This window comes from Mobula birostris, chromosome 5, assembly GCF_030028105.1.
Source record: "Mobula birostris isolate sMobBir1 chromosome 5, sMobBir1.hap1, whole genome shotgun sequence".
Classification (NCBI taxonomy): domain Eukaryota; kingdom Metazoa; phylum Chordata; class Chondrichthyes; order Myliobatiformes; family Myliobatidae; genus Mobula; species Mobula birostris.
Window position 1 is genome coordinate 131,066,545 of NC_092374.1, and position 27,248 is coordinate 131,093,792.

The window sequence follows — 27,248 nt, forward strand, 5'->3', positions numbered from 1 at the left end:
AAGATCTGCAAGAGTAGGTAGTAGAGGCAGTTACAATTGTAACTTTCATGCTCTTTGCTCACTGCTGCCATCAGGTAGAAGGTACAAGAGCCTCAGGACTCGCAACACCAGGTTCAAAAACAATTACTATCCCTCAACTATCAGGTTCTAGGACAAAAGGGGATAACTACATTCATCTATTGAGATGTTCCCTCAACCAATGATCTCACTTTAAGGACCCTTTATCTCATGTGCTCCTTATTTATTGCTATTTATTTATGTTTGCATTTGCACAATTTGTTGTCTTTATTGTTGGCTGATCTTTCATTGATCGTGTTATTGTTACTATAAGAGTATGCTCACAGGCAAATGGTGACAAATATGTACTTTGATCGGAAGGGTTTATGTGCCTAACGCAGGAAAATGGGACTGTGGCCGTCACGAATGAACAGCCTGCTTCCATGCTGTGTAACTTGGAGACTGTTGCAGCCGGGTTTGAGTGTGAGGTACTCTGCAGATGTTTGGTGCTGTGTGAGTGTGAGGCGCTGTGAGTTCCTCCAGTCCGGCAGGGGGCGCGCTGACGATGCGGCCAACAAGTTGTGGCTGCTGCCCTCTTGTTCCGTGTGGCAATCTTCAGGCATCCCTCCGCGTGGGTTAGCGGGAGCAACGCGACTTTGGCCGTCCGGGACCCCACCGGCCGATCAGAACCATGGCTGAGGAGACGAATGAGGCCACCGGCCGTCGGCGCGCCCAGCAGTTGCTGTCGCTCGAGCCCAAGCTGCAGAAAGAGTTTCAGCAGAAGTTGCACGGGATGAAGACGCAACGGAAGGTGAGGGAGTTTCAGACTCAGGAAGGGTCGCCTGTGGTGGAGACGTTAGACGGGTATACAGTCTCCCGAATGAGCGTGAGTTGCGTCGTTGCTTTACCGGATTTACAAATCAGCCGGCTGAGGGGGATGATGAGCCTGTACGTCTCGTTAGCCACGACGCAGACGGTCAGACCGGCTTCGGGTCCGCAGTGCGTGCGCGATGACGTCACTGGCCGCGCGCCCCCCTCCCCCGAGTTGCCGCGTGAAGGGTCTCGGCCCGCAATGTCGACTCTGTTCCGTTCCGTTCCGTAAACGCTGAGTTCTTCCAGCATTTTGTGTGTGTCACCACATGTATTGATAGGGCTGGAACTGCAAAACCAACTAACAACAGAACATGCAGCACTCACAACACACTGGAGGAACTCAGCAGGTCGGGCAGCATCCGTGGAAACGTTGACGGATCTGCCCGACCTGCTGAGTTCCTCCAGCGTGTTGTGAGTGTTGCTTTGACCCCAGCATCTGCAGAGTATTTTGTGTTAACAGAACATGCAGATCAGCTTTGAAAAAGCAGGAGTTAACTGGGGTTTCCAACTTTTTAAATAAGCCTTACTGTTAACAGAGGGGTCCGTGGACCCCAGATTGGAAACCCCATGTCACAATAACTTTCCTTCCACAGATGCTGCTTGGAGTCGTAGAACATTACAGCACAGAAAGGGGTCATTAAGCCCAACTAGTCCATGCCAAACTATTAATCTGACCAGTCCCATCAACCTGCACCCTGACCATAGCCCTCCATATCCCTCACATCAATGTACCTATCCAAATTTCTCTTAAACATTGAAAATAACAGCACATCCACCAGTTCTGCTGACAGCTCGTTCGACACGCTCGCGCCCCTCTGAAGTTCACCTTAAACTTTTCATCTTTCATCCTTAACCCTTGATCTTTCATTTCAGTCTCACCCAACCTCAGTGGAAAAAGCCTGCTTGCATTTACCCTACCTGAGCCCCTCATAATTTTGTATACCTCTCTCAAATTTCCCCTCAATCTTGTATGTTCTAGGGAGTAAAGTCCTAACTTGACCTATTCAAACTTTCCATATGACTCAGGTCCTCAACATTCTGTTTGACCCTCTGAGTTCCTCTAGCACAGGGGTTCCCAACCTTCTATATGCCATGGACCTCTACCATTAACCAAGGGGTCCTTAGACCCCCAAGTTGGGAACCCCTGCTAGCAGATTTCTGTTGCTCCAAATTTCAGCATTCACAGTTTCTTGTGCCTGACGATTTTGAAATTGACTTGAAATGTTACCTGAAAAGTCCCAGGCCTGATGCAGGGTCTCAACCCCAAATTTTGACCATTCCTACCCCACCCCCAGATGCTGCCTGATAAGGGTTTCTCCAGCGGTTTGTTCAGCTTTGCCTCAGAGTCCAGTCTCTCTCGTGACCCCAGTTCCAGACCTGAAATCCACCGATACTGTCTAACCTGCTGAGATTTACCAACATTATCTGCTGTTATTTCCTCATTAGGTCTTCACTGAACGTAGAACAGTACAACACAGGATTAGGCCCTTTGGTGCCAACTGTCTCAAACTCTACAGTGTGCAGGGACTTCTCTTTCCACCAGTGTTGCTGACCTGAGTTTTGTAGTGTTGTCTGTTTTTATTGTACGATATGATCGTGCCTGATTATCCAGATTCGATACTCTATTTGTGTTTTCTCCATTTCCTGTATTTCTTTGATGTTTAGAATTGTATCTCACTCCCTCAATACAGTAAAATTCCATTACTCTATTACACTTTGAGGTGCCAGGCCAGCAGATTTTCTGGATCATCATATTATTCTCTTTATACCACAACACACTTTTAGTTTACTTTTTTAAAAAAAAAAAGAGGCCACACAGTAAAGTTGTTATGTACCTGTTACGTTTCAAGGGAGGGTGGCCAACATAGGAATCACAACCCTGGATAGTGGTCAGAGAGCACAGGATCAACGCTCAGGCAAATGAAAGTGAGTGTAGGAATTGGGAACCCATGGATCAGAGGGGAGCATGGAAACTTTGAGACCCCTTGAGTGGAAAGTACAAACGTCGCCTGGTGAGCCAGGTGCCAAATCATTGGGATTTCCAAATGGTTGGTTAGTGGATTATCAGAATTATACTGTATGAGTAGCTGGTGCATATTACAAGTCGTGGTTATGCAACCACTGATGCTCGGCAGACGATCTCTGAGGGTATTGATAATGGCTGGCACTGGTCTTGTAAAGACACTGCACAGAAGAAGGCAATAGCAAGCCACTTCTGTAAAAACATTTGCCAAGAGCAATCATGCTCATGAGACCTCAATCGTCTACGTCACACGACACTGCACATAATGATGACAACGACAGGCGGGTCTTCCTACCGTCTTCTCCCTGGAAAGTTATCCCCCAGGATCCCCTTTAACTAACATCTCCCAATTGACTGGAGTTAACCCCCAAATCACAGTGTGCATTCTGTCTCTCTGGAGCCTAGGGACACGGTGCACATGGTTTTCTTTGAATAATAACTCCACGAAAAATGTAGAGAGCAGCACAAACCTCTGTGAATGGCCTTCTTCCATTAATAGGGACTGAAATGCCCTCCCTACATTTGGCTGCACACTCAAATTAGTCTCCTTTCTTTGTTACCTTCACAAGGGCACATAGTCATGATAAGAAGGCAAGCCATGAATAAAAGGATCTCAACCAAACCAGTCTCAGTGAAAACAGTCAAACAAGGCTGCGTCTTCGACCCAGCATTTTTCATAAATGCTCTTGCCACATTATTGTTACACCTCATCTTCAACAAACATCCCATAGGAGTTTAGCTGATCTTGCGAACAAATAGAAAAGTGTTCAATTTGTTGTGATCACACTCAAGAAACAAGATCAACCAAACCTCAGTGTCCATTGCAGTGTTGTCTTTACTATGAGTAAAACATTAACAGCTAGGGAGAGAGGCACTTGAAACAATTATTTCCAGTTTCCAGTGTCCAGAGGGAGGGGGGAGTAGAGAATGAGACTATAGAGTTGATAGGTTGAATGGCTGTAAAGGTGAAAGGTTCTTTTATTTTGCCTTTCACTGTGGCCAATAACAAGGTGAGAGCTACCAAATAACACCCTTTAAAGATCAAAGTTCATCTATTATCGAAGTATGTGCAAACCCCATTTCCAGAAAAGTTGGGATATTTTCCAAAATGCAATAAAAAACAAAAATCTGGTATGTTAATTCACGTGAACCTTTACTTAACTGACAAAAGTACAAAGAAAAGATTTTCAATAGTTCTACTGACCAACTTAATTGTATTTTGTAAATATACACAAATTTAGAATTTGATGGCTGCAACACACTCAACAAAAGTTGGGACAGAGTTAAAATAAGATTGAAAAGTGCACAGAATATTCAAATAAAGCCGGTTTGGAAGACTCCACATAAAGCAGGCTAATTGGTAGCAGGTGAGGTATCATGACTGGGTATAAAAGTAGCGTCCATCAAAGGCTCAGTCTTTGCAAGCAAGGATGGGTCGTGGCTCCCCCTTTGTGCCAAAATTTGTGAGAGAATTGTTAGTCAGTTCAAAAGGAACATTTCTCAATGCAAGATTGCAGAGAATTTAGGTCTTTCAACATCTACAGTACATAATATTGTGAAAAGATTCAGAGAATTCAGAGACATCTCAGTGCGTTAAGGGCAAGGTCGGAAACCACTGTTGAATGCGCGTGATCTTTGAGCCCTCAGGCGGCACTGCCTAAGAAACCGTCATGCTACTGTGACAATTATAGCCACCTGGGCTCGGGAGTACTTGGGAAAACCATTGTCAACACAGTCCGTTGCTGCATCCAGAAATGCAACTTGAAACCATATTACGCAAGGAGGAAGCCATACATCAACTCTATGCAGAAACGTTGGCGAGTTCTCTGGGACTGAGCTCATCTCAGATGAACCGAAAGACTGTGGAACCGTGTGCTGTGGTCAGATGAGTCCACATTTCAGCTAGTTTTCGGAAAAAACGGGCGTCGGGTTCTCCGTGCCAAAGATGAAAACAACCATCCAGATTGTTATCAGCGAAAGGTGCAAAAGCCAGCATCTGTGATGGTATGGGGGTGCATCAGTGCCCACAGCATGGGTGAGTTGCATGTTTGTGAAGGTACCATTGACTCTGAGACGTATATTAGGATTTTAGAGAGACATATGTTGCCATCAAGGCGACGTCTCTTCCCGGGACGTCCATGCTTATTTCAGCAGGACAATGCCAGACCACATTTTGCACGGGCTACAACAGCATGGCTTTGTAGACACAGAGTGTGTGTGCTTGACTGGCCCACTGCCAGTCCAGATCTATCTCCTATTGAAAATGTATGGCGCCTCATGAAGAGGAGAATCAGACAACGGAGACCACGGACTGTTGAGCAGCTGAAGTCTTATATCAAGCAAGAATGGACAAAATTTCCAATTGCAAATCTACTACAGTTAGTATCCTCAGTTCCAAAACGATTAAAAAGTAAAGGTGATGTAACACAATGGTAAACATGCCTCTGTCCCAACTTTTTTGAGTGTGTTGCAGCTGGCAAATTCTAAATTTGTGTATGTTTACAAAATACAATTAAGTTGGTCAGTAAAACTATTGAAAATCTTTTCTTTGTACTTTTGTCAGTTAAATAAAGGTTCACGTGAATTAACATATCACAGATTTTTGTTTTTATTGCATTTTGGAAAATATCCCAACTTTTCTGGAAATGGGGTTTGTATATCATATACATCCTTGAGTTTTGTCTTCTGGCACAAAACAAAGAAACAATAGAATCCACAAAAACGTATCCTCATAGCAAAGACCATCAAACACTCAATGTGCAGAGAAAAAGAACAAATCATGTAAACAATAAAAGACACAGAACATGTACCACAGAATCCCGGAAAATAAGTCCACAGCTACGGAGCCAGTACAGCACTGAGGCAAGTGCAGCCAGTCCAGGAATCCAGTGGCTGCAGGCCACAGCTGCTGGGCCAGTTCAACGCTGAGGCGAATGAAGCCAGTCAAAAAGCCCCATGGCTACAGGTCACAGCGCAGAGGCGAGTAAGACACGGAGTCGGTAATCAACCCTTAGTGAACAGCTGAGTTGATACAAAACATCAAATGCCACACCACATCACAAGATGCACACTATTCTTAAAAGTGCATTCACGTTTGTACGTAGTACATCTAATAAAATAATTTCCAGTTCTGATGAAAGTTGTCTTTGAAATATTAAGTCTTCTCTTCATGGAAGTTCAGCCTTACTTATAGAATATTTCCCTTTTTATATTGGATTTTTAGTATCCTCTTTTTTTTGTCCATTTTGATTCTTGTTGCTAATTAAAGTGTTACTGTATTTTGTAGTCTGCTTGATTCTGCAAAAATATAATTTCCCCGTCATGCAGTTCCTCATTCGCCAAGAGGTTATAGAATCACGTTGTTTTAGATATTGATGTGGAGTCTTTAGCAATAACCAGAGATTGGGAGAATTTTACTATCAGCAGCTTGATATGACCTCTGTATAACACTGGATTGTCAAAATAGGTCATGAGCTTAAGTGTACCACCAACAAGTGCAAAGTTGAGAATGCTGCTTTGTTTTAGACTGGTAATCTTATCTGCTGACTCCTTTGCGTCAAAGTAATCAAGTTATTGAAGCGTCATTGGCACCAGGCACAGCTAGAGTGCAGTGACTATGGTAACAAAGCATCAGGTAACCATATTTATTCAAGGAAAAAGAACTGAATGTGATTGTCAGATCTGAAAGAAGTGTTTTTAAATTCAATTTTCATTTAGATTTCCCTTGACGCTTGCAATCACCGGTGTGACTGGGAGCAATTAAATATTAACTGCTTCTGTAATACTTGCTTAAAAACATGTGGAAGATACAAGGTGAAATTTAAATATTCCCTTTAATGCAAGAAAGTAAGTTTACCTGGCATCAGTTTGACAGTTTCAAAGATTTCCATTTCCTTCTGGAAAGCAAATGTTGAAGCTGTTATGGAACTCAGATCAACTGCGCTTTTATCATTTTGCGTGTGCAGTGTTTGGTGATTTATTAGTGCATCAGACTGAAAAGTTCTCACTCCCCAGTGGCTGTCTACCACACTTTTTCACCTGGGATTTTAGCCATTCTTGTCGACATTCTTCAAAAAGAATTTAATGGGAAATAGTGCTGCTGCATCTTAATAGTGTTTTGTGTATGATTTGTTCATTCTACAAGTATGATCTGAAAATTAATGTGAATGTGCATGGATCTAATGTACATTTTTTTTCCTTCCCTCTCAGCAGGCAAAGCTGACATCAGGTGTAATTTACTTGGGCCATGTACCCAATGGATTCTTTGAACCACAGATCAGGAAATACTTCTCCCAATTTGGAACAGTTCTAAGACTTCGTCTTTCACGAAGCAAAAAGGTAATGAGCAGGTATAACAGAACGTATCCCAAACCTTTATTTCAATTTTGTTTGTACAAAATCCAGATACACAAACAAATCTAAGCTAATGACTACTGAACATCTACTGGTAAGCATATCAGCAAGAAACATTGCTCATTTTTCAGATTCCAGCACAGATAAAGCAGTTGCTGACTGGCAGGAGGCAAAGAGTGGGAATAAAGGGGGTCTTTTCTGGTTGGCTGCCAGTGACTAGTGGTCTTCCACAGGGGTCTGTGTTGGGACAGATTCTTTTTATGTTATAGGTCAATGATTTGGATGATGGAATTGATGGCTTTGTTGCAAAGTTTGCAGATGATATGAAGATAAGTGAAGGGGGAGGTAGTTTTGAGGAAGTAGAGAGGCTACAGAACAACTTAGACAGGATGCGAGCGAAGAAATGGCAGATGGAATATCATGGCAGGAAGTGTATAATCATGCACTTTGCTAGAAGAAATGAAAGGGTTGACTATTTTCTAAATGGAGAGAAAATACAAAAACTGGGGTGCAAAGGGACTTTGGAGTCCTTATGCAGAATTCCCTGAAGGTTAATCTGCAGGTTGAGTCTGTGGTGAGGAAGGCAAATGCAATGTTAGCATTTATTTCAAGAGGACAGAATATAAAAGCAAGGGTTTAATGTTGAGACATTTTAAAGCACTGGTAAAGCCTCACTTGGAGTATTATGATGTGCTGAAACTGGAGAGATTTGCAAAAAAGATTCCTGGATTGAATATGGTTTGTCATATGACGAGCATTTGATGGTGCTGGGCCTGTATTCACTGGAATTCAGAAGAATGAGGGGTGGAACCTCATTGAAATCTATCGAATGGTGAAAAGCATTGATAAAGTGGATGTGGAGAGCTTCCTGTGATAGGAGAGTGTAAGACAAGACAGCACAGCCTCAGAATAAAAGAGTATCCTTTTAGAACGGAGATGAGGAATCACTTTAGCCAGAGAGTACTGATTCCGTAGAATTCATTGCCACAGGTAGCTCTGGAAGCTAAGTCCTTAAGTATATTTAAGGCAGAGGTTGATAGATTCTTGAATGGACAGGGCATCAAGGGATATGGGGAGAAGATAGGAGATTGGGGCTGAAAGGAAAATTGAATCGACTATGATGAAATGGCAGAACAGACTCAAAGGGCCAAATGGCCTAATTCTGCTCCTATATCTTACGGTTTTATTTTTCATTGTTCACATTGCTGTGAAATCATTTTGAAAGTGTAACGATATTGATGTTATTATCCAAAAATACCTAGACAAGAATATCCAAAGTAAACCATTGAGAATCAGATGTTTCCCTAGCAGAATTCATATCTTTGAAATATATTGGAATTTAAACATTTATGGATTTTGGATTCATTGTGATAATTTTCTTGTAAAACTACATTATCTCTCAGTTGTGCAATTTTAACACGATCACTGAAGTTTCAAATTAGACGGGATTCTTATTTTGATTACTTAATCATGTTGGTTTTTGATGTTACAGTCAGAAAGGGGTGCTCTATTTTGATTTGGCAGAACAGCAACTTGTAATTATCTCACATCTTCTAAGGCTTCAAAATAAGCTCAGAGCTTTGTTACCATGCAAACAAGATAGGTGTCAGACCGTATAGTGGAATTAGGCAGATGACCGCAAGCTTGGTCAAAGAAACACAATTTGAGAGCCTGTCACGTATCCCGTGAGGGGAAATAAAGAACCAGCAGAGATGGAAAACACTTTGGAGTTCAGTATTGCTATTAACTAATGGTATTTATTAGTAACTACACAACACAGTAATATAAATATAGATAAATCAAATAGGTTAGCAATGATTTTATATATATATATATATATATATATAGTAAGTATATCAGTAAATGTGGAAATACATATGATAAACCAAGCTTCTTTAAGTATAGGGGTCTTACGATGTTGAGTAAAGTTCAGTTCATGGTATTGAGTTTAGTAGTGATGGAGAGAGGGAGAGATTTGAGTCTTCAGGTGAGCTGACCCCGTCAATCTTCTCATTGTCCTCTGATATCCTTTAAAAGTCACCGACTATGACCATAACAAAGGGGACCGGTTTTCTGAGGTGGAGCTATCACCCAGGCAAGGGTGGACATGTGGACAACTCCCCACCTGTCAACCCCTTTTCACTGCAAGAGCCACTGATCGATCCTCCAAAAACTCACTTTTTCTGCGGGCACAACAAATATCATTCAGTGTACAAAACGTGTCTGAGGTCCATGTCATCTATTTTATCTTACCATACTGGATACTAGCTGTCATTCAAATAACTCCTCCTTCTCTGTGTAAGAAAATCACAAGCAGGCGAATGTCCTTGGGAAGTATCAACACGCTGCCGGAAAATCATAACATCGAGTGTCCATCAAATAACGCCACCTTCGGTCACCACAGCAACTTACAAGCTGCTCGGTGCTGTCTCCAACTCAGCAGAAATCTAAAAGTTAGCCAGTTCTTTCTTGTGCCTTAAAGTGACAGTCCAAAAGTTAGTCTTTGTCTCTCTCTCTTTTCAAGACAAGATATCAGTGTTAAATAACTCTCTCTCTTTTCAAAAGCACAGTTCATAGGGGTAATTCAGGACCCCGTCACAGAGCCAAAAAAAAAAATAGACTTTTGGGGAAGGAACAAAGGCAAGACTTTAAACTTGAAGTTTACTTCATTTAAGATCCATTATTATATTTTGTATGATTTAGAAAAAAGACTTTTGGATGTCTTTAAACCTGTTCTGGTAGTGTGCATATGAGGCCAACAGCCATTAATGCAGACAGATTGGAACTGTACTCCATTTTTACTGCATTTGTGTGCTAATGCAAAAATATGAATATCTCAAAATGTACGGGTACATATTTGAAGACATCTTAATCAAGATTTGGCTTGTCGCTGTTGGGGTAAATTTAAACTTTGTGTTGTGTCCAGTGAAAAATCTGCATGTACCTGATTAGAAAAAGAAAATCTGCAAGAAATTTCATTAATGAATAGCAAACAGTACAAATTTGACTTTTCCATGGATAATTATTGACACCCAGAGAGTTGGTAATAGTAGGAACAACTGCATGGACACATTTCCAAAGTAATACTGTCGTCCGTTGGATTAGACAGAGAGACTCTGCACATTCAGAAATTATTATTTTAAAATAATAAGTTCTTAATACTATCAGGAAGGAGGTACAGAAGCCTGAAGGCACACAGTCAACGATTCAGGAACAGCTTCTCTGCCATCCGATTTCTGAATGGACATTGAACCCATCAACAGAACCTCCCTACTTTTTAATTTCTATTTTTGCACTACCTATTAAATTTAACTATATATGTAATTAAGTTTTTTTTTCTACTATTACAAATGGCGTTGTGCTGCTGCTGCAAAGTCAACAAATTTCATGCCAGTGATATTCTGATCCTGATTCTATCTAGTTTCTATGGGTTGAAATCTACGCTGAGCAAATATTATAGTTAGATATTTCGTAACAATTAATTTAGATGCCAACCGTTGAATGTTATGAGCTGTATTTGAATTTAATCAAAAAATAATTGTATCTCCTGCTTTGTAATGTTTAAATATTGGTCTTCATTGCAGGAGGATTTGAATACAAAAGAAAGGATATCTTGCTCTAATTATATAGGGTACCGTTCAGACCATGCAAGTATTGTGTCTAACTTGATCTTCTAACCTAGGAGAAGGCCTACAGGAGGTTCATGAGGATGATCTCGGGAATGAAAGGGTTAGCGTATAAAGAACATTTGATGGGTCTGTGCTTGTACTCACTGGAGTTTAGAAGAATGAGGGGGAATCTCATTGAAACCTATCAAATATTGAAAAGGCCTAGACTAGAAGGACGTCCATTTAGAACAGAGATGAGGAGGAACTTCCTTGGTCAGAGGATGGTGAATCTGTGAAATTCATTGCCACAGATGGGTGTGGAGGCCAAGTCATTGTGTATATTTAAAACAGAGGATGATAGATTCTTGATAAAACAAGAGTGTCAAAAGGTACGGGGAGAAGGCAAGAGAATGGGGTTGAGAGAGATAATATATCCTGTCATGATGGAATGGCCTAATTTTACTCCAATATTTTATGATCTAACGGATGTACTTGTCATGGACAGAATGCATCAAAGATTTATCAAGTTGGTTCTAGGGAAGGAAAGTGATTGCGTTATGACATGAGATTTAGTAGACTAGAACTAAAGAATGAGCAAATTTCATTGAATCTTATAAACCTCTTAAAGAGCCTGACGGTAGAAACAAAAAAGATGTTTTATATGGCTTAAGTGTCTATATCTGGGGGGGAATCTGTTTCAGAATAAGGAATTTACAAGTAAGATGAGGAGGGATTTAATCACTCAAAGTATGGTGGACTTTTGGAATTCTCTTTCCCAGTAGGCTGTGGACTCAATGACTAATTTCATTCACAATACAATCCAATAGATTTCCACATAGTCAGAGAAGAGGGAAATATGGGAATGGTGTAGAAAAATGGCACTGAGGTAGATAGTCATGATCATAATAACCGGTGTCATAGCCTTGAAAGGCCCAAGGGTCTCTTCTCCTATTTTATGTGTTTGTACATAGATCTTTTTACACCATAAAGTCAGTATGGCTGATGATTGTCCAGTTTTAATTTGACTTGCAACTTCTCTGTTGATAAAGTGAAATAGATCCAATCGGAAAGTTGGATTATGTTTTTTGATGGCTAGTGGCAGGCATATTTTGTACAAATTACATGCTGAAATTTGAATTGAACAGCAGATGGCAGCATTATTTATTAACGCCCCTGAATATTCTTTCTGGTAGGAATCCAGTGTTTGTAGTCTGTAAAGCTAGTGCTTATGAATAGAGGAACAGGAGTCAGTTACTCTCCTTCAAGTCTGCCATTTAATAAAATTCTGATTTTAACCTCAATTCGGAATTCTCATCTATGGACAGTTCCCATTTGTGCATTTGCTTATCAAAAATTGTACACTAATCCTCTTAAGTGTATTCAAAGGCTCTGCTTTCACTGCTCTCTGGGGAAGATTCCAAAGACTCAGGATCCTATGAAAGAAAAGAAGTGCCTCATCTCTGTCATGACTAGACAACTGTTCATTTATAAAGCTGTGGCGTCCATTTTTAGATTTTCCTCTTTATATTCATACCATCAATGAGCTTCAGAATCTTGCACGTCCAACCTTTCCTTATAAGATAGCCCACCCATTTCGGGAATAAATCTAATAAACTTTTTTCTAAATTGGTTCCCATTTGCATTCTTTTTTTCAAATGAGACCAATACTGTTCAGAGTACTTGTGATGTGGGTTTGTCAATGCCAGATATAAAGAAGAATTGAAGAGTAAGATAGGAAGCTTACTCTTCAATTCTTCTTAAAATAAAAGCCCATCAGCTTCTTAATTAATTGCTGTACTTGCATGAGTCTTTCACAATTCATGCAGTGGCATACATGGATTCTCTACATCACAGAGCTCTGTAATCCCTCATTGTTTTGGTAAGAGGTGTTTTATTTTTTCTGTCAAAATAGACATCTTTATTTTCCCATGTAATTCACCATCTGTTACACCTTTACTTACTCACTTTACTTACCTGTATCCCTTTATAGCCTCCTACTTCACTTTGTGTCTTCAGCAAATTTAACGGACATATCTTTGGTGCTTTCATCCAAATCATTTATAAAAAATGTGTACTAGTTGTTTCTCCAAAAGCAACATTTTTAAGGTGCTTAAAATCGCTGCAGAAGATAGTATCTGTGAAGACGTGAGAAAGGTTGGGAATGAAGCAAGTTTTGAGCTAAAGGATAAGAAGGAATGAAGGAAAGATCGGAAAAGCTGATAGAGTGGTGATCACGGGAGACTGAATGACACCTGATAGCATTGAATGAAATAATTTGTTTCCAATTTCCATATGTTGGGTCTTTTGTCAACATACACTCAATGACCACTTTAATTAGTACAGGATGTGCTTAATAAAGTGGCCACTGAGTGTATATTCATGGTCTTCTGCTGCTATAGCCCATCCACTTAGGTTCAATGTATTGTGTGTTCGGAGTTGCTCTTTTGCACACCATTGGTTTTTTGAGTTACCCTCACCTTCCTGTCAGCTTGAAGCAGTCTGGCCATTCTCCTGACCTCACTCATTAACAAGGCATTTTTGCCCACGGAACTGCCACTCACTGGCTGTTTTTTTGGTTCTCACATTATTCTCTGTAAACTCTAGAGATGGTTGTGTGTGAAAATCCCAGGTGATCAGAAGTTTCAGAGATACTCAAACAACCTGTCAGGCACCAACAATCATTCCACAGTCAAAGTCACCTTAGATCACCTTCCTTTCCCGTTCTGATATTTGGTCTGAATAATAACTGAACCTCTTGACCATGTCTGCAAGTTTTTATGCATTGTGTGATTGGCTGATTAGATATTTGCATTAATGAGTGGGTGTACAGCTGTACCTAATGAAGTGGTCTTGAGTATATAAATGATTGAAATTATTTTTGGAATAAACTGATAATACATGTGTAAACCTCTCACCGGGGCTCGCATACAGGCTTGCCTTGTTAGCTAACAGCCACATGACTCAGCGGTGAGAAAGCCACCTTTCATAATCAATGTACCTCTAAGGTTGGTATGATTTGTAGTTCAACCAAACAGGAATGTTGTGATGTTCCGATTAGAGGAACCTCGATTTGAGCGAATGCTGTGTAAACTCCGCCCAAACTTGGTCATCGCTAGCCCAGAAATGACAGATCGTGCACCAGCATAAAATTATAATGAAAGTGTATTTACCAAATTTGCAACTCTAACAGTTACAGAAACAGAAAAACAATAAAAAGGCCTATTACAGTTAAATTAGTCTAGTGTGCACATATCATTGGAGCTCATACTGGACTATTGTATTTCTTTACACACGCATTGGACCCACAGTCTGCATGAAAAGCACCCGCCACATTCCGAACTCCCCTCAAAGACCATCTCAAACGAACTGGCTCAGGAATATTGGCCCTTCCGCCTTAGAGCCATTCATCTGTACAAAGTACTTCTTGCAATGGGACTTCTCCTTCCAAGGTAATTCTTCAGCGTCTTCCCTCGTGCCCCGCTCCGCAGCTCCCTCCAAACCAGACTACTGTCTTTCAGAAAACTCTTCCCGAGAATCATGGTTGACTGTCACACATTCTTAAGGTGGACAACAAATGCTCCTTATCTTAGCCAAAGCCAAAACTCATTTTCCAGCATGGCATACTGCTTTTACAGAAAACTGCTAATATTAACTATCTCACAGCATAGCAGTAGAAATCTTAACCAGGGCATTACCCATTCTATCAAATAATTTTATAATAAGCATTTGATACAGCTTCTAATTAATACGATGGATACTTTGTGCAAATTCTTTAGAAGTTTTGTCTTCTCATTTGCTTATTTTTATTTTAAATCTAGACCGGGCACAGTAAAGGATATGCATTTGTGGAGTTTGAGTGCGATGAAGTTGCCAAAATTGTTGCAGAAACCATGAACAACTATTTATTCGGTGAACGGCTGTTGAAGTGTGAGTATTAAGATTAAGATTATTGTGCATCTCCTGCAAACTAAACACCTGCCAGTTGTTTATTTATAAGTTAATTTTGTTTTGAATACCAGCACCAACTAGAATTAGATTTTCAGTCCTTGCATATCTTTCTGGCATTGATTTGTGTTTGGGGACAATCCTAGAGGCATAAATTCAGTACTAGAAGGTCATTGCCTGAGACCTCAACAATTCCTGCAGATGAATTGTATTTCGTGATGGGGGATGTAATAATAACTGAATTTATTTAATTTGTACTTCACATGATTTATCTGCTTTCTACTGCAGCAGTTAGACCAGGAGCTATGTCTTTCACTTTGCAATTGTTCACATCCTTTCTGAAGTCTTTAGCCATCTCTTTGCCTCCCAAATCTCTGTCCAGGAACTGACACTTCTAACACATTTTAATGTGGTTAATATATCAAGCATCAGCAACAATTTTTTCCATTAATCTTAATGTACCAAAATATTCCAGACTATTTCTAATCCTATCCATAGAGTCAAAGGCATGGGAATCAACTGCAATGGTCTTTACCCTCTCTCTATCCAACCATGTATTTAAGTCTGCAACTAGACGACGATGTATCAAATCTTGATTCCTTTCTGTTACATGCTGCCTCTCAGCAGATCTTCAAAATACAGGAATAACTCACAAAAGTACTGGAGGAACTGAGCAGATCAGGCAGCTTCTATAGAGGAAAATGGACAGCTGATATCTAAGGTCGGGAACCTTCATTGGGACTGGATGTCGAGTTGAATGGTCTCAACCTGAAATGTTGACCGTGCTCCCCTCCACAGATGCTGCCTGATCAGCTTAACATCCCCAGCCATTTGTGTGTTGCTGCAGATTCCAGCATCTGGAGTCTCTCTTGTATCTCCATCTGGAAAACAAGCTCAGCTCTCAATTTGGTTGATTTGGCATGACCTCTTCTCTAGTTCCTCTTAATGGCTGTCATTATTTATATGGTAGCTTAACAGTTAATGTAACACAACACCGGTGACCTGTGTTCAGTTCTCTAACTGCCTGTAAAGGGTTTGTACGTTCTCCCCTTGACCATATTCCAAAGATGTATGGGTTAGTAGGTTAATTGGTCCATTGGGTATAAGTGAGCAGCTCAAGCTAATTGAGCCAGAAACGTCTATTACTAGTGCATCTCAAAATAAATATAAAATAAACTTCCTGTAGAGAGTGAGGTGCTTACTATTTATTTATTGTCGCTATGATGTACTGTGATTGAAGGGAACATTGCTGCTTGCATTCAGTTATCACAAATCATCCTGCTAAAGATCCAGGAGTTGATTAGCAAATGTTGTAATACATTCATTCATCTATGAGACATGGGTATTGCTGCAAGGCCGGTGTTTACTGACCATTCGTAACTGATCTTGAAAAGGCAATGCTGAATTAAGTCAGACCAATTGCATTCAATGCTGAGAATAGCCCCACAATTCTCTCACACATAGATAATTTCATTACAATGGATTGCAGTTAATTGGGGCACGTTGGGACCAGTACATTTTGGCCCAATTAAGCGACTGTCCCAATTAACCAAACTTTAACGGAAATAGTTAAACAGTAGTTTGTCTTTTTTCTACGTACTCTTTTAACTGAGTAACAAATTAAGTATCGTAAATGAAATCCCAATAGCTTTGCACACTGTAAGTACTAGTACAGTACTATAAGACTATTAGTTCCTAACAGTTATCGACAGAGTAATTCATCCAGTGTACGCTGCCATATTCTTTTGATTGACTATAAATGAATCCAATCAGCGCAGACAACTAATGTAAATAAAGGACTGCTTTCAGACAATGGTATGGACAATTGCATCCACCAAATCTTTATTTTCATTATAACATTCAAGATGAGCATCAATACCTTCAAATTCTTCGTAGTTTCTAACTTGTTGAATTAGTGAAATTGTTTCATTTTCACTCCCAGTTGTTTCTGGCATCTCCAAGCCTGAATGCTTGAAACTGCAGTCAGAAAAATGGTTCTAAATTGTCTTACTGTTTATTTCTTGCTGACTAAATCACCTTTTTGAACACATGCACATGCAATTAATGCTATATAAAAACTGTTCACTGTAAGTACGGTGTAGTGTCTAATGACCACACAAGCATGTGCTTCTGACATTAGTTAGAAACTGTTCAGCAACAGTCTCCTCCCCCGGTTAAGCAGCATAGTGTCACAAATAACTGAAGGGAACCCCTGCTATTTTCTCAATTAGTTTTTGTTTTCTTTAAGAGTTGTCCCAAATAAGCAGCTGCCCTGATTAACTGATGGCCCAATTAACGGGGAAACCTTGGTGTTTTAGCACAGTAATGATGGGCAATAAGCAATAATATATGGAGTCAATCCTTGAAGATAATCTGTAGGTGATGGTGTTTCCATTTATCTGCTGACTTTGTCATCAGAGGTAACAGGCAACGCAAGTTCATCAAGAGTCTCTGAAACAGATTGCACATCTTTCTTTCTAATATTTTATCTTTACTAAACTGCTACATAAAAGAAAGATTCCCTTTCGTCCAGAGATATAATGAACACACTTACTAATGCTTCTTTTTCCACTTAGGTCAGGTTGTCCCACCAGAAAAAGTGCACCCTCAACTTTTCAAAGGTTGTAACAGATTTTTTAAGAAGCCTACCAACCCAGCAGTTGCTCGTTACAACAAGAAGAGAAACTGGAAAGAAGAAAAAATTATGTCACAGAGACTTCTTGAGAAAGAAGGACGGTTACGAAGAAGGCTTGCGAAGAAAGGAATTGATTATGATTTTCCTGGTTTTGTAAGTTTACTCCATGTGGTTAGTCATCCACATACAGCTGCAAGAAAAAGTTTATTGAACCCTTTGCAATTACCTCATTTTCTGTGCTAATTACTTATGAAAAGTGGTCTAAACTTCACCTAAGTCACCATAATAGACAACCACAATCTGCTTGAACTAATAACACACAAACAACTATACTTTTCATGTCTTTATTGAATACATTGTTTAATCATTCACAGTCCAGGCTGGAAAAAGTATATTTAATAAGTGATAGAACCTCTTTAGCAGCAATAACATCTGCCAAATGTTTCCTGTAGCTGCTGATCAGACTTGCATAATGAAGAGGAGGAATTTTAGGTCATTCTTCCATACAAAACTGTTCCAGTTCATCAATATTTCTGGGATACCTTGCATGAACAGCCCGTTTCAGATCATGCCACAGCATCTCAATTGGGTTAAGGTCTAGACTCTGACTTGGCCATTCCAAAATGATTTTTTCTCTTTTTAAACCATTCTGTAGTTGATATTCTCTTGTGTTTCAGATCATTGTCTTGTTGCATCATCCAACTTCTATTAAGCTTCAGGTGATGCTCTGCTACCCTGACATTCTCCTGTAAAATGTATTGATAGAATTTTGAATTCATTGTTTCCTCAACGATAGCAAGCTGTCCAGGCCCTGAGGCAGCAAAGCAGCCCCAAACCATGATGCTCCTTCCACAATGCTTCATTGTTGGGATGAGGTTTTGGTGTTGATGTGCAGTGCCCTTTTCCCTCCAGGCATAGTGGTGTGCATTTTTGCCAAAAAGTTCAACTTTTGTCTCATCTGCCCACAGAACATTGCCCCAGAAGAGTTGTGGAACATCCAGGAGGTCCTTTGCAAACTTGAGACGTGCAGCAAGGTGTTTTTTTTTTTTGGAGAGCAGTGGTTTCCTCCGTGGTCTCCTATCATGAACAGAGACTTTAGCAAGTTCCGGAGATTTCTGCAGGTCTCTTGCTCTTATCCTTGGGTTCTTTTTCATCTCCTTCAGCATTGCACGTTGTATTCTTGGTATGATCTTTGCAGGATGCCCCCTCCTAGGGAGACCAGCAACAATACTGAATTTCCTCCATCTGTCGACAATTTCTTTTACTGTGGGCTGATGAACATTCAGGTCTTTAAAAATGCTTTTGTAGCCTTTTCCAGCTTCGTGCATCTCTACAATTCTTCTAAGGTTCTCTGAAAGCTGTTTTGATTGAGGCATGATGCACATAAACAGATCTTTCTGGAAAAGAGCAGGCTCTGTCAGTAACCTGACTTTGTGTGTCTCATATATGGGGCAGGGCACCTCTACAACCCACAATCTCATCTCATTGATTGAAACACGTGACTCCAAATAGGTTTTGTAGAAGGCATTATCCCAAAGGTTCACATTTTTTTTTTGAACCTGGACTGATTGTTTCAATGGTGTACTCAGTATTGATGAGAAGTGCAAGTTTGTGTGTTAGTCATTTAGGCAGATTGTCTTTGTTTATTATTGTGTACTTAGATGAAGATCAGACCACATTTTATGAGTAATTAATGCAGAAAACTAGGTAATTGCAAAAGGTTCACAATCTTTTTCTTGCAACTGTAATTGAATCCTATCATTAGATTAGTCAAATTGTTGCCTGACAGTTTTGATAGTTCTGCTTTTGGTTTGGTGATCCCTCTCTACAATGTTGTGTGTGCATTGGTACAGAAATTAAATTTGGATACTTTGGAATGGACGCAGATCCACATACCATTAGCTTCTCATAATGTTAACGTTAAACCAATTGTAGACTGCAGCAAGTTTTCAGTGTTTCATTTATATAGCTACTGTGGTATATTCTTGAATGGAATCTTTTTTTAATTTTATAACTTGGGTCATAATGGAAAAAATTTGTGTACGGATTTGAATATATTCATCCAAAATACTTGGCAGATAAGATCATCAGTCGTGGAACTTACATATAAAGATTTCCATTTTCTGAGATATCTCAATGGGAAATTATTCAAATAAAAAGAGCTGCAGTATTCTTTAAGTTATTGTGCTTATTGCTGAGCAATATTGGGTTGAATACTGAACGAGAATGACTTCATTTCTTACCCTTCAGGCTGCAACGATGCCTCGAAAGAAAAAAAGATTTCCTAAAAAATTGAATGATACAGTGAACAGCCAGGTAAACTGAAATGTATTTGATTTCTGTGCACACTGCCTTTATAATGGATTGTAATAGTTAGATACATCATATTAGATCCTGCCACTGTCATGATTACATTTTTCATGAGAGATTTAATAAAAATCAGTAAAGAACCCCAGTGCCTGATGCCCATTAATTGGCATGAGTCCTCTTCCTCCAGACATCCTGCTAAACAAATACTGATTCTTAATACCTAAGCTCAAGTGATCCCTCTCTCAACAAGTGTGAGGAATCTCACTATTGATCACTATTAAGTTAGAATTCTAGCTGACAGATTCAAATAGGGAATGCTCAGCTTTCAAAATCAGATGGAATGTCCCATCCACCTAATACGAGGGAAAAAGTTAGGTACATGGAGAACAATAGATGTTGAAAATCTGAGATTAAAATAAACAGAAAATGCTGGAAACATTCAGTGGGTCACCCAGCATCTGTGGAAAGTGAAACAAAAAGGCTGATATTTCAGTGGAAGGCGCAGACTGGGAGAGTGCAAAAAGCAATGTCTGAATTAGGAACATAGCTACTGACTTCATCACCTTTCCTCGCATCATGATCTCGCTGAAACACCATTAAAACTGCTCAGATTGCTCTCCTGGTACATATGTCATTCATGATTAAGGTTTTGCTCAGGGTGCTGAAGTGAAAACCGAAGTACTTGCCACTGCAGTTTCTCCTCCATTTCTTACAATCATAAAACACAAGTAGTGGTCCTTCCATCCTTCTCCACTCATCCAGAACAACAGCCAGTCTGTCAGATTTCAGGAGCAGCAGCTGACAGGTTACTGGCAAGATCTGTAAAGAATAAAAGGCACAATGTCTGCACAGTAAAGATATGTTATTAACCATATAAAGGTATCTAAACAAAGATCCCTTACTCATGACCTTTCATAACCTTCAATTTGTTCATTTGTGTCCTAGTGATTTTCAAACAAAAAATACACTAAGTAATTGTTGTTAAGTCAGCAGTTGCAACCAACTGAGTATTTCCATTGTTCTCTGCTTTTATTTTAGCAAGATTATTAGTTTTCCAACTATGTCTAGTTAGAAGAGTTATTTCTCATACCTTGGTTTAAATATGAATCTGCATGCACTGGGGATGCTGCAGCATACTCCAGGAGGAAATCCAGGGGAGGATGGCACAAAAAGTGGGCATGAGATAACTTTGGCAGAGAAGACTAGGGAAAGTACATAGAGAATTTATTGATACATTAAGAGAAAAACGAGTAATTTGAGAGAGAATAAGGCCCCTGAAAGACCAAAGGGGGCATCTTTATGTGGATCTGCAGAAAATGGGCAAGGGCCTTAATGAATAAATCTCTTATTTTACCATGGAGAAAGATATGAAGACTTTGCAACTAGGAAAAGTAAATGGGGAGGTTTTGAGGATAGTCCAGATTACAGTAGAGGAGGTGCTAACTGTCTTAAAAGGTACAAGCAAAGCTGGGCAGATCTCCAGGGCCTGACCAGGTATATCCAAGAATACTGTGGGAAGCTAGTGAAGAAATTACAGGAGCCATGGCTGAGGTACTTGCATCATCATGAGCCACAGGTGAGGTGGCAGTAAACTGGAAGATCGTGAATGCTCTACCATTAACTAAGACAGGCATGATAAAGAAACACCTGAGAAATATTGTCTAGCATTTGGAGTTACTGGGGGGTGTGGATTCTGAAGGAATCTGGAGGGGGGGGGGGAAGTCCGCATGATTTTCTACATGGGAGATCGTGTCGTATTAACTTGATGAATTTTTTTGATGAGGTAACCAGGAAGGTTGATGAGGACGGAACGGTAGATATGGTTCTACGGTAGATAGCCTTACTGAAGGCTATTGATAAGGTTCCACACAATACATTGCTCTGCAAGGTTAGATCACATGGAATCCAGGGAGAGTTGGCTAATTGGATGCCCAATTGGGCTTGATGGTAGAAAGCAGATGCTGGAAGTTGGTTCTCAGGTAGGAAGCCCATGACTAGTTGAGTGCCTCAAGGATCTATTGTTGCTTATAATCTATATCAGTGATCTGCATCAGAATATACTGATAACACTAAAAGAAGTGGAATAGGGCCAGTGAAGAGTATCAACAATTGCAGAGGGATCTTGATCAGCTGAGTACTTGGGCTGAAGAATGGCAAATGGAGTTTAATTCATGTCAGCATTGGTGTTTTTGAAAAGTCTAATTCATGTTGGGCTTTCACAGTGAATGGTGAGGCACTGGGGAGTATTATAGAACAGAGGAACCTTGGAGTACAAGTACATGGTTCACTCAGAGCGAGTTCACAGGTGGGCAAGGTGGTGAAGAAGACTTTTGGCATGCTGGCCTTCATTGGTCCTGAGTATAAAGGTTAGTAAGTCATGGTGATGTTGTACAGGATACTAATGTGGCCACATTTGGGGTATTGTGTTTAGTTTTGGTCGCCCAACTATAGAAAAGATGTATTCAACTGAAAGAAAATAGAAAAAATTGTGAGAATGCTGCCACAACTTGAGGAGCTGTGTTATAGGGAAAAGTTGGATAGGCTAAGATGTTAATCCTTAGTGGGTTAAAGACTTAAAGGTTATCTTAGAAGTGTTTCAGTCATGAGGAGCATAGATTGGGTGAGTGCACTCAATTCTGTTCCCTGAGTTGGGGAGTCAACTTTTTGTTTAACACAAAGGTTTGTGCATATGTAGGATAAACAACCAGAGGAGGTGTCTGAGGCAGTGCAGTAGCAACTTTTTAAAGATAATTTGAGAAGGTACAGACCGTACATACATCTTAGGCAGGTAAGTATAGCTCGGGTGCCTAAGACTTTTGCACAGTACTGTATTTGTCGATGTGGAGCCTAGAGCGAGTTTGTAAATCTGGTGGGAGTAAAGGATGTTGGGAATGGCAAGGATGGAGCATTGGGAGGGGGGTCGTGGAAGATGTGGGACAGGTGACAGAGAAGGAGTGCCGGGGTGGGAGAGTTGTTGCAGGTGCAAAGTTACCCAGCCCTGAAACACCAGACAGGGTCAGTTGATTCCAAACAATTGGTTTATTGATCATTACAGAATGTCTCCAAGTGCTTCCCACTCCCCCTCCCCCCCCCCCCACCATCTCTTCCAGCCATGATTCCTCTTTCCCTGTCCCCTTCCCCTTCCCACTCTCAGTCCACAATAGAGACCCATATCAGAATCAGGTTTATCATCACTCACATATTTCATGAAATTTGTTTTTTTTTTTTGCGACAGCAGTACAGTGCAATACATAACATTAGTGCAGTACTGTGCAAAAGTCTTCGGCACCCTATCTATATATATATATATATGTGCCTAAGACTTTTGCACGGTACTGTATACAGATTGGAAAGGATTATCAGGTTATGGCCAGACACTGACGAATGGGATTAGCTTGGAGCTTGGATGGGGCATCTCGGTCAGCATGGACCAGTTGGACCAAAGTGTCTGTTTCTGTGCTGTATAACTCCTGTGATTGTGTGCATTTTCCATTTGACCTCTTCTTCATAGTACAAAAGCAATGCTAGATTTTTTTATAAAATTATAAAATTCTGAAAATACTCTGCAGGTGATGCAGTATCAGTGGAGATAAACAAATTTAATGTTTCAGGTTGATGATTTGGCATCAGTTCTGGTGAGAGAGAACCCAACATGACTGTTGTTATTTTCTTTTTCTCCTTATACTTTGTGCTCTGCTGCATATTCACCTAATTTTATTTCAACGTCATGCCCAGTGCTCAGTTGCACCTTCATACTCCAGGGGTCTCAGCTGTAGAGAGTGAGAGTCCAGTCATAACCTCCAATAATTATGCCTATCTTTGAATTACCATGGATGGGAGATTTGATAGGGTACGGTATGTAAAATTATGAGGGATATAGATAGCTTAAATGCAGGCAGACTTTTTCCACTGAGGTTGGGTGAGACTAGAACTGGAAGTCGTGGCTTAAGGGTGAAAGGTGAAATGTTTAGGGGGAACTTCTTCACTCAGAGGGTGGTAAGAATGTGGAATGAGCTGCCAGCACAAGTGGTGGGTTTGATTTCAACACTTAAGAGAGATTAGAGTAAGTATATGTATGGGGGGGGTGTGAAGGCCAATGGCCTAGGTGCAGATCAATGGAACTGGGCAGACTAATAGTTTGATATGGGCGGAAGGGCATGTTTCTGTGCTGTAGTACTCTATGATTATAACTAATCGTGAACATGGTTTATATTCTTATCAACATTGATCAAAGGTTTGGTAGAATCAGTGAAATTTAAGGTGCCAAAAAAGGCCATTGTGGAAGTCTCGTAGTTTTGGTTCTTGGGTCATCTGAGTCCTTTTGTAAGTGACTGGTTTCTTCCATTCCCCTATCGAATACTATCCTATAACCCCACTACTCACAGGAGCGATAAAACCTTTACTCAACCTCAGTCTTGATTCCTCTACTAAAGAAAATAAGTGACTCCTGTTCACACTTAATCTCTCATCATTTTATACAACTCAATTAAAGCTGTCTTAACCTCCTTCATTCCAAAGGCGCTGTGATAGTGTAGCAATTAGCACAATGTTATTATACCTTGGGGTATCAGAGTGTAATCCCAGCGTCCTCTGTGAGGGACTTGTACGTCCTCCCCATGGAATGTGTTTGTTTTCCTCTGGGTGTTCAGGTTTCACCCCACAGTCCAATGGCATACCGGCTAGTAGGTTAAATACTCGTAAATTGTTATGTGATTAGGCTAGAGTTAAATCGGATATATCTGGGTGGTGCGGCTCAGTGGGTTGGACAGACCTATTCTGTGCAGTATCTCTGAATAAATAAAAATAAAGCAAACCCCAGCCTAACCAATACCTGACAACTATAATTCTCCACCTCCTACATGTCTAGTACTATCATTGTCTTCCTTATAGTTTAGTGATTCACACAGTTCCAGCATGACCTGCCTTTTTAATTCTATGCATCAAATGATACCTTGTGCTTCACCTCACATTTAGCCAGATATTGTCATGCTCACTAAGGAAACAGTCTGTAGACTGCAGTAAATTATCAATGGACTACTCCAGTGAGCAAATGGAATTCAGTCTGGAGTAGAATGAGGTAATGCATCTGGGAGGATAATCAAGGCAAGAGAAGACAATAGGTTGCAGGATATTGAGAAATACAGCAGAACAGTGGGACCTTAAAATGCATATCCATAAATCCCAAAACATAATGGGACAGGCAAACAAGTGAGTCATGAAGGCTGCAGTACACTAACGTTTATTGGCTAAGGTTTGGAATATAAAAGGAAAAGCTTAAAGTAAATTTATTCTCAAAGTATATATACGTTAGTAAATACTACCCTGAGATTCACTTTCTTCCCAGTATTAACAAGGAAAAAGAAATACAACAGAATTTTATTTAAAAACTACATAAACAAAGACTGAGAATCACTAATGGGCAAAAGAAAACAAACTGTGCAAGAACAAAATGTTACTGAGAACATGAGTTGTAAAGAGTCGGTAAAAGTGAGACTGTAGGTCAGAGTAGTGGTGAATAAGGCTATCCACACCAGTTCAGAACCCTGATGGTTGGAGGGTATTAACATTCCTGAACCCGGTGGTGTTGGGAGTTAAGGCTTCTGTTGTTCCTGCCTGATGGTAATAGTGAGATGAGAGTGGGGGGCAGGATATTGTTTTTGATGATAAGTGCTGTTTACTGTTGCGAAATGTGAAAAAATAGTCACACTTAGAATACTATAGAGTTCTTACCGCATTCATCATCATTATGTGCCATGTCATATGACAGGGTTGTTCATGGTCTTCCATTTCTCCATGACCGTGATTGTTCTTGGCAAATTTTTCTACAGAAGTGGTTTGCCATTGCCTTCTTCTGGGTAGTGTCTTTACAAGACAGGTGACCCCAGACATTATCAAGATTATCTACCTGTCATTAGTAGTTGCATAACCAGAGCTTGAGATATGCACCAGCTCCTCATTGGACCATCCGCCACCTGCTCCCATCGCTTCATGTGATCCTGGGGATGGGGGGGGGAGGGGGAGAGCTACATCTTGCCCAAGGGTGACCTGCAGGCTAGTAGAGGGAAGGAGCCTCTTACACTTACTTTGGTAGAGATGTATCTCTACCCCACCACCCAATAACAAGCAGGAAAAGATGCACTGGAAAGATGGAAAGAAAGCAGAGGGCAATTAGCAATGTTGCCAAGACCGGAGAATTGCAGTTAATGATGAGCATTGGAAGTGTTACGGATCTACAGCATCTCAATGTGACATCTCAGAAATATTTTGTTTTAATCTAATGCCTTTCTGATTTTTTTTTTCCAGGATGTAACTCCTGTATGCACACCTGCTGTTCTGAAGCAACGCCAGAATTGTAAAGGTCTCAATGATACAGATGATGAAATCACATTCAAAGTACCACCCTCTGAAAAGACTTCCAAAAAGCAAACTGAATCATTAGTTTCTTTAGCTGAAAAAGTGAAAAAAACAAAGAAAATGAAGGTGAAAAGAAAAATTCCAGGCAAATGAAAGGAATTTGTGAACAAAGAATCTGGAGAAGCCTAACAACAATGAATTGGGAACATTGATGCCTTTATTTTGTAGAAAATGCTACTAAAGTTTTTGATGAAACATGAAGGCAGCTCTTTAAGGTGCCTTTGCTGTATGACTAGTTGTGCTTGGAAAGTTAAAGATTCTACATTTTAAGCTTTGTTTTAATTTAATTTTATACATCATCTCCCGAAATTCAGGCAGCTTAAATATTTTGTATAGTGATCAACTCAAAATAAATGTATTTCTCCCACTCAAAATTATTTGAATACATATATGTAAACAAATTTTCAATAAAAATTCCTTAGCTAAAGAGACTTTTTGGAACGTGGTATCTTTTTAAAATTGAACAGATTTCAACTGCAAGCATAGTAAAATATTGGTATTTGAAGAAAGTATATGTATGACTTTACTTAATCCTTTACATATAGCTGTAGGACTTTCTGGTTTTTATATTCGATGCCTTAGCTAAGAAAGCCAAGTATGTGACCAGTGGTGTGCTGCAGTAACACTGGACAATTATTTTTTGAAAATCTTGCTTCCTCAATTTTTTTCCTTTGACAGACTACTTGAACCTGAACATAAATATATTTTCAGAGTACTTGTATGATGTAGTAATTTGGAAAAACAAGAAATTAACTTTTAATGAATATAATGGATTTAATTGCATAATGGTGCTGACTAAGCTAAAAATGTTTTGTTGTTGATTTTTGTTTGTACTCAGTTTCTGAGGCTTCTTGCTAAAGTGTCCAACAATAATCAGCCAAGCATTGATGGATTCCAGTTACCCTGATAACAGTTCTTCATGACCGCAATGTCCTGGTGAAACCTTTCACCATGCTCATCACTAACAGTGCCAATTTTGCAGGAAATAAGTCTAAATGGGAATACATAAAATGAATCTTTAGTGACACGTTGCACTTAATGGTTTTGTATGCTTGAAGCATGTTGTCAACCAGCTGCACGTAGTTTGGTG

At 40.0% G+C, this 27,248-nt stretch overlaps 1 protein-coding gene across 1 annotated transcript; it reads left to right on the forward strand.

The window, feature by feature from the left end:
- The first annotated feature begins 574 nt into the window (after positions 1-574).
- On the forward strand, positions 575-26,582 carry nifk (nucleolar protein interacting with the FHA domain of MKI67). Its single transcript, XM_072258679.1, has 6 exons — positions 575-808; positions 7,103-7,231; positions 14,673-14,781; positions 17,376-17,587; positions 19,685-19,750; positions 26,048-26,582. The coding sequence occupies exons 1-6, from the start codon at positions 689-691 to the stop codon at positions 26,249-26,251; spliced, it is 840 nt and encodes a 279-aa protein (XP_072114780.1). The 5' UTR covers positions 575-688; the 3' UTR covers positions 26,252-26,582.
- The last annotated feature ends 666 nt before the right edge of the window (positions 26,583-27,248 follow it).

Excerpts from the sequence above, each read along its gene's own strand:
- nifk (XM_072258679.1), top strand. The coding sequence starts at position 689 with ATGGCTGAGGAGACGAATGAGGCCACCGGCCGTCGGCGCGCCCAGCAG. Across the intron at positions 809-7,102 it reads GGATGAAGACGCAACGGAAG|CAGGCAAAGCTGACATCAGG; the intron begins GTGAGGGAGTTT and ends CTTCCCTCTCAG. Across the intron at positions 14,782-17,375 it reads CGGTGAACGGCTGTTGAAGT|GTCAGGTTGTCCCACCAGAA; the intron begins GTGAGTATTAAG and ends TTTTCCACTTAG.